This window comes from Lipotes vexillifer, unplaced genomic scaffold (genome assembly GCF_000442215.2).
Source record: "Lipotes vexillifer unplaced genomic scaffold, Lipotes_vexillifer_v1.1 scaffold3102, whole genome shotgun sequence".
NCBI classification, from domain to species: Eukaryota; Metazoa; Chordata; class Mammalia; order Artiodactyla; family Lipotidae; genus Lipotes; species Lipotes vexillifer.
This window is the reverse complement of record NW_006778806.1, coordinates 32,338-39,922: the sequence shown is the minus strand read 5'-3', so window position 1 is coordinate 39,922 and position 7,585 is coordinate 32,338. Positions and strand designations below refer to the sequence as shown.

The window sequence follows — 7,585 nt, the reverse complement described above, 5'->3', positions numbered from 1 at the left end:
AGAGCGTCACGGTGGCGCTGTAGCACACGCTGAGCAGGAAGAGGGTGATGAAGATGGAGATGGTCGTCCACAGCCCGTCCAGCTCCCCGTCTTGGGCGTCAGCACAGCTCTCCTCTAGCTGCAGCTCTGCACAGGGAGGGTGGGGTCAGTGCTGTGCCTGCCCCCGGGGGCGAGGCTGGGCTCACGGGGCCTCGCAGCGCGGCTCCCATTGTGGCGCGGTGGTGGCGGGAGGCCCCGGGTGCGCCGGGCCAGAGGCACCTGAGGACAGGTGCTGGGCACCGGCCCCAGCCCCCCATTCCTCCAGCCTGGGCCCCCGTCTCGGCCTTGCCAGTGGGTCCTGCTCCCTCCCCGGTGCTGTGCGCTGAGCTGGGGCCCTTGCGGGGAGGGTGCCCGGACCCCCTGCAGGACAGTGGCTCAGGCCCCGGCCGCCTCTCCCGCTGGGGGCCAGACCTGGAGGGTGGGAGTGTCAGCAGCGTGCGTGGGCTGTGGGCCCTGGTCCAGGGAAGGGGCAGGACAGTGCTGGTCTCTGTCCCATGGGCGTTGGAGGGTGGGGACCAGCCTGGGGTCTACGGTGAGGGCTCATGAGACCCAGCTCTGTGGTCGGGTGTGCGTCTGTGCGGCTGCCCTGTGGGAGGGCCCGTGTGCAAGGCCCGCGAGTGTGCACGCGTGTGGGTGTTGTGATGGGCGCACTGCACACGCGTGTACGTGGGCAGGTGAGTGCGTGTGGATGAAGGTGGTGGTGTGCCGGCTGGTGTGGCTCAGTGCGGGGCTTGTTTTCAATGGCTCTGGGCTCAGTGTCCATGGGTGCGTCTGGAGGGTCCCCCCCCGGGCACTCAGGGCCGCTTGCCTCTGCCCCTTGTGGGCACAGGGATGAGTGTCCCCACGAGTGCACAGGCCTGCCCCTGGCAGGGACAAGCAGGGCAGATCCACCTGGCCTGAGGCGGGGCGGTCCTGACCTCCCGTGCCTGACAGTGCAGCCGGGCCGTCCCCCAACCCCGGGCCGTGTGTGGCCCCCGTGAGGGCGGAGAGCCGGCACGCGGACTCTGGAGCCGGGGACAGGAACGTGGGGACAAGGACGGCCAGTGTCCCACTGATTGGGCTGGAACAGGGGCAGGAGGAAGTGGGCACTCACTCTCCTGAGGGTCTCCCGTCCCGGGCACACACTCCAGCCCCAGCAGCTGCTGGGTGGAGGGCGGCCGGAGCAGCTGTCCCCTCCGGGAGAGGCCCTCCCCGGCCTCGGGCAGCCCCCAAGCGGCCTGCGCAGACCCGCACACGCTGGGTCCGGCCCTGAGGGGGTCAGCTCGCCCGCACTGGTGGTGACAAACTGTGACCCAGAGCCGGGCCCGCCCCTGCCCCATGCAGGCCCGGCGTGCCCCAGGGCTCTGCTCGGAAAGAACCATGACAGCATTGCGGGGTCCCAGGGCGGCGCTGGGCGCTTTATTTCATGGCGCCCGGGAGGAGTGTACACAGGGCTGGGGCTCAGGAGTCCTCGCTGGACCCTGAGAGCCCAAGGGGAGGGAGGGCTCGCTGGGCAGCAACGCCGTGTGGCTCATTTACCCGAAGACTGGGTGATGGACTTCTGCGAGTTGTGGTTGTGTAGCGCCTCGTGCAACACTACACACGTGTAGGTGTCTCCGCGCTGCCAGCTCCTCTTGTCCACCCTGAGCCTGCTGTACAGGAAGAAGGAGCCGTCGGCGTCCAGCTGGGCCGGGGTCGTGCCGTAGTTGCCCTCTGGCTCCGGCTGCCCGTTTCTGTGCCACCCCACGTCGATGTCGGCCGGGTAGAAGGCGATGACCATGCAGGTTACGCTGACCGAGCTCTTGGCCAGCTCTTCCCGCGCTGGGGCCAGTACGTACACCTGCGGCTCCCGGGGCTGCCCTGTGCGGAGAGGAATGGCTGTTAGCATGAAGCTCACTGCTCTTGGCGCCCAGGGACCCTCCTGCGCCCGTCCACCGGGCCCACCTTTGGCCTTGGAGATGGTCCTCACGATGGGGGCCGGGAGGCCTTTGTTGTTGACCTTGCACGTGAACACCTTCCCCTTCAGCCAGTCCTGGTGCTGGATGGGCAGGGCGCTGACCACACGGTAGGTGCTGTTGAACTGCTGCTCCTTTGGCTTCGTCTTGGCCGTTCGCAACTCTACATCGTCCACGTACCAGGAGAACTGGACATCGGGGTCGTCCTTGCTCACATCCACCACCATGCAGGAGACTTCCGGTTTTCGGGATATTGTGAGGATGTCCTTGGGTTTCGGGGGGAAGATGAAGACGGACGGTCCTCCTGGGAGCTCAGGGGCTGGTCGGGGAGACACGGCGGGGGGTCAGCCCCTGGTGGACCTCCTCTTGGGCACCCATCCATCCCCCCCACCACAGTGCCACGCCTGGTCACGGTTCACCTCCAAGGGGCAGAGGGTGAGGCCGGCTGACTTACGTGGACATATCGGACACCTGGAACAGGGGTTAGGGCCGTTGATTTCTGCAGAGAACAGACTGGAGGTTACTGGGGTTGGGGACAGCCCGCGGTTTGGCTTAGGGCAGGGCCAGGTTTTGGCAGGTGACACCTGTGCCCATCTCTGTGGGCCCAGGGCTCGGGGAGGCGTCCAGCCTGTGCCCACCCTGGACCTGGTGGAAATGCCCAGAGGACCCCCTCCCTGAGCCTGGGAGGCCTTCAGGTGAGGGAGAGAGACAGGCCTCCCGTGACACCCTGGGCGGGATTCACCATCCCTGGTGTGCGGTCCGTTCAGGTGGGAGGGCTGACCCCGGGCCTGTCTCGTAGTGGACACCCTCCCTGCGGCCCGTCCTCTCACCAATGCGCTTGTCCACCTTGGTGCTGCTGGCCGGGTGGGCTACGTTGCAGGTGAAGGTCTTGCCGGACGAGGTGCTGCCAGGCACGGTCACAGTGCTGCTGAGAGAGTACAGGCCCGAGGACCCGAGGACGGATGGGAAGGTGTGCACGTTGCTGGGCTGGGCACCCGGGCTCCAGGTCACAGTCACTGGCTCAGGGAAGTAACTCGAGACCAGGCAGCCCACGACCACTGTGGAACTAGGTGTGTCCCCACAGCTGGGAGGCAGAGCGTAGACTTTCGGGTTCGTGGCAGAAGCTGTGAGAGAGGAAGCCGTGTGACTGCCAGGGCCTCACCCCTGTGAGGGTCCGGGAAGGGCATCAGGTGTCCAGGCCTGGGACACCGTTGAGCCCAGAGACTATGTGCTTCCAGAGAGTCTGAAGACCAGCGGCCTGGCATGGTCTCTGCCACTGTGGTTCTCTGTCTTCACAGCTGTGGGTCCGGGACTCAGCAGCCCAGTCAGGGCTGGGTGACCACCTGGGTTAGAGGCCCCCGGGGCCCCAGTCCTCCTGTGGGTGTCTGGCCTGACCAGGCCCTCGGTCTGAGCCCTGACCAGTGGCTCCTGCTCCCTGAGCCCACTGCCCTGCTCTGCTCCTGCCTCTTGTCCTGGCCTCTGCTCTTGGCCACCCAGGGCCCGTGTGTTCTGGATCACTCTGCCCATTGGCATCCCTGGGAGCCTTGCACTGCCCCTGGCCTTCCCCTCCTGCAGGGTGCCAGCACCCCAAGCCCCATTCCCCGGCTGGACCTGTCCCCTCTGACCCGGCTCTGCTCAGCCCAGGTATGCAGACCCGTCTGAGCCCCCAAAGAGCCCCTCGTTTCCCCTCTGCCAGGTCCACTGCCCTGTCAACCCCACCTCGCTTTTGCACGTTCACCCCTCCTGTCCCAGCTCCTACAGTCTCCTGGAACAGGGTTGGGACCCTGGGTACAAGAACTGCGGCCCATTGGGTCCCCTCAGGGTCGCCCGTGTCTCTTCAGCCCCAGAGACCTGCACTCCCAGGTTCCCTCTCCACCCGGCCTTGCCATCCACAAAGCCCCTTCCAGCAGATCACGGCTCCCTTTTCCTCGGCCTTTCTTCCCCTGACTCTGGGGCACCTGGGGCAGGCCCTGCCCTCGCAGCCCCCTGCTGCCCTACACATCGCCGCCTGCTCCCCTGAGCTCCCCCTGCGCCCGGCCTTACCAGCCCCCTGCGCTCCAGCGGAAAGGCTGCTCTCCTTTCTCAGTGCACTCAGGTTCCCCTCATCTAGATGCTCCCTCACCTGCCTCCACCCCTCATCCTGGCCCCTCAGCTGAGCCCGGGCTTCCTCTCCATCGAGTGTCTAGCCTCTGCCCATGTGAGCTCCGGTTCAGCGTCTCAGGCCTGAGTCGTCCCTGCCCTTGTGCCCCTTCTCTCCTGCCCTGGGCCCTCAGCACACCCCAGGGGGGCCCCCAGCCCTCTCTCCTGTAGGACTCCCTGCTCTGCCCCCACTGCCAGCTGCCCTGTGTCCTGCCCTCCCAGCCCCCTTGGCTCAGGTCTCTGGGCTCAATTCAGGGATGCTGTATCCTCATGTCATCTGCTCAGCTGGCGTCGAACTGCCTACTGTCCCTGGAGCGCTGGGCCCACAGCACCAACGGTCCCTGCACCCGATGACACTTGCCTACTCACCTGCTCACCCCAGTACCTGGTCTGCTGAGGTGGTCCCTGTCCTCCCAACCCCCTGCTCACCTGCACAAGGTCTACCTGCCTCCCCAAAGCTCCTGGGGCAGCCCCTTACCCTTCCACCCACCATGCTCAGCTGCAGAAACGCTATCTGCTCCCCCATGCTCCCGGGCAGCACACTGCCCTCCCAGGCCCAGGCTCACCTGCACTAGCTTTACCTGCTCCCCCAGAACTCCCAGGCAGCCCCCTGCCCTCCCAGGCAGCCCCCTGCACTCCCAGCCCCAGGCTCAGCTACACTAGCTCTACCTGGTTCCCCAAAGCTCCCAGGCAGCCCCCTGCCCTCCCAGCCCCAGGCTCAACTACACTAGCTTTACCTGCTACCCCAAAGCTCCCAGGCAGCCATCTGCCCTCCCAGTCCCAGGCTCACCCGCACAAGCTCTACCTGCTACCCCAAAGCTCCCAGGCAGCCCCCTGCCCTCCCAGGCCCAGGCTCACCTGCACTAGCTTTACCTGCTCCCCCAGAGCTCCCAGGCAGCCCCCTGCCCTCCCAGCCCCAGGCTCAGCTACACTAGCTTTACCTGCTCCCCCAAAGCTCCCAGGCAGCCCCCTGCCCTCCCAGCCTCAGGCTCACCTGCACTAGCTTTACCTGCTCCCCCAGAGCTCCCAGGCAGCCCCCTGCCCTCCTAGCCCCAGGCTCAGCTACACTAGCTTTACCTGCTCCCCCAAAGCTCCCAGGCAGCCCCCTGCCCTCCCAGCCTCAGGCTCACCTACACTAGCTTTACCTGCTCCCCCAGAGCTCCCAGGCAGGCCCCTGCCCTCCCAGCCCCAGGCTCACCCGCACAAGCTCTACCTGCTCCCCCAGAACTCCCAGGCAGCCCCCTCCCCTCCCAGTCCCCTGCTCACCTGCTGCCTCCCTGCCACTTGTCCCTGGAGCTCTGGCCCTCAGCACCTGTGCCCCTCTGGCCCACCCCCGAGCCCTCACCGTTGTGCAGCTCCCCTCCTGCCTCCTTTCGGTCCCGGGGCTGAGCTCTGTTCCCTGGAGTCGCTAGGTGCCCACCCTGTCTCCGGCCCCTCTCCCCTGGCAGAGCCCCTGTCCCACTGTGGGCCCCTCCCAGAGGAGCTCCTGGCCTTCCGAGCTTCACCCTCCTCTTTCTCCCACCACCCCGGGATCCTGCTCTGGTCGCTTCTCCCTCCAGTGGCCGGGTCACCTGCCCTCTGCCTCCCCGCTCCCGGCCCCCAGCCCCTGCTCCCGGCCCTCAGGCCCTGGCTCCGCTCGCCCTTTGTGTAGCCTGTGCAGCTGCGTGCTCAGCCCCTCCCCTGTGCGGCCAGCTCTGGGCACACAGGAGCCCAGGCCAGCCCTGCCTGCTGTGCTCCTGGTGCTCCCGCTGCCCTGGACCCCGGCCCCAGCCCAGAGCCCACCGCCACCCCGCCTGCCACTGCCCTGGGACTCAAGCCGGCCCCACTGTCCTGGACAGGACCCGCAGCCCCCCTGCCACCGGGGGCCCTTTCCTTCCCCTGTGCCGAGCCAGCGTCCTCCCTCTGTCCTCGCTCAGACCCACCTGTCCATCCTGGCCTCGTCCTCAGCCCAAGCCCAGCCCTGTGCCTGCAGCACATCTGGCCGAGTGAAGCCCTGAGGCTCCTGTCCCCCAGCCCATCACGGTCCTCGAAGTCCCAGCAGCCCCGCCGAGCTCTGCTGGCCCTGGGTTTCCAGCCCTGTTGGTGTGGACACGCCCCTGCCCGGGCTCCCTAGTCCCTGCCCTGGGCAGCACGTGACCCCTGGGCAGCTCGCCTTCCCCGTGCCCGCTGGGCTGCTCCCGCCACTCTGTGGGTCCCCGAGGCCAGTCTTCCCTCTGTGGCTCCATTCCACTGCCTGCCCTGGTCCTCTCAGACCCCACTCACCAAGGCTTGGGGTGTTGGCCTCGCTCCCCTGCAGCCCAGGGCTCCACGCCCCTCCCTGCTCTGGCCCCAGGCACATGTGGCTCTTCAGGGCCGTGCTCTGTGTCTGCAGCCCTGCCTCCTAGGACTGGTAAAATTTGCAATGGAGCAGCCTCTAAAAAGCACATTTGTGTTTCAGGCAGCTGCCATCACATCTGATATATTGGAGGCCCTTGGAAGAGACGGTCACTTCACACTCTTTGCTCCCACCAATGAAGCTTTTGAGAAACTTCCACGAGGGGTTCTAGAAAGGATCATGGGAGACAAAGTGGCTTCGGAAGGCAATTAACTGTCTCTCTCTAGGAGAAGGCTCTCAAAATTCCAAGAAAGGAAATGAAAAAGACCCGCCCCTCCCTGCTCTGGCCCCAGGCACATGTGGCTCTTCAGGGCCGTGCTCTGTGTCTGCAGCCCTGCCTCCTAGGACTGGTAAACCAGTTCCTGGAAGTGCGAACTCCTTGCCCACAACCCTGCAAATATTAAGATGTGGATTGAAACCGTGTGGCACGACTTGCTTCCTGAAGTTCCCTTTTCTTCTGGGTGGTTTCTGTCTCAGAGGGCCTGGGGGAGTCCAGATGCAGCCGGGGTGTCTCTTGTGGGTGTGTGGGGTGTGGTGAGCGGTGCCCTTGGACCCAGGGGACAGAGTGCGCACCCCAACTGTCACGGCTTTCCACCTTCTGCAGGGATTATGCCTGGTTTGTCCACCGCAGCCTGGGTACCGGGTCCCTCGCCTGAGCCCTCTGGGTGTCCCTACCCTGGTGGGCACCTCTCCTGACCCTGGAGAGTGTGTGGTTGGGCGCAGCCTGCAGCCCATCCCCTGCCTCGTCCTGCCTACCTGCTGGGGTGACCTCCCCTCCAGACCTCTGTCTTCCGCCTCTTCCCTCCTCCTCTCCCTGGCTCCATCCGTGGCCCCGATATCTGACCAAAGGCCAGTGTAACGTGCACGGTCAGCGGGCAGTTGTCATCCCGGACATAGCTGTACCCCGGGGAACAGAGTTCACGATGGTCACTGGGGTCCGAAAATGGCCCTCTAGGTGAGAGAGAGCGTGCAGACTGTCCACTGCTGTGTGTGGACCGAGACTGGTCGTCCCATCTTTGGGGGACACTGACCCTCACACCCTGTGGCCGCCCCCTGGGCTGTCCCGTACCTTCAGCAAAAAAAAAAAAAAAAAAAAAAA

General features: G+C 65.7%; 1 gene segment (V, D, J or C); it reads right to left on the bottom strand.

Moving 5' to 3' along the window:
• LOC103072281 (Ig gamma-4 chain C region-like) overlaps window positions 1–4,638 on the bottom strand; it is a 6,776-nt gene extending 2,138 nt beyond the window's left edge. Inside the window, 7 exon segments of the C gene segment in view lie at window positions 1–126; window positions 1,558–1,878; window positions 1,963–2,292; window positions 2,428–2,444; window positions 2,641–2,647; window positions 2,804–3,097; window positions 4,542–4,638. The exon segment at window positions 1–126 is cut by the window's left edge and continues 1 nt beyond it. Coding sequence covers window positions 1–126; window positions 1,558–1,878; window positions 1,963–2,292; window positions 2,428–2,444; window positions 2,641–2,647; window positions 2,804–3,097; window positions 4,542–4,638 — 1,192 coding nt within the window.
• Window positions 4,639–7,585: the final 2,947 nt, after the last annotated feature.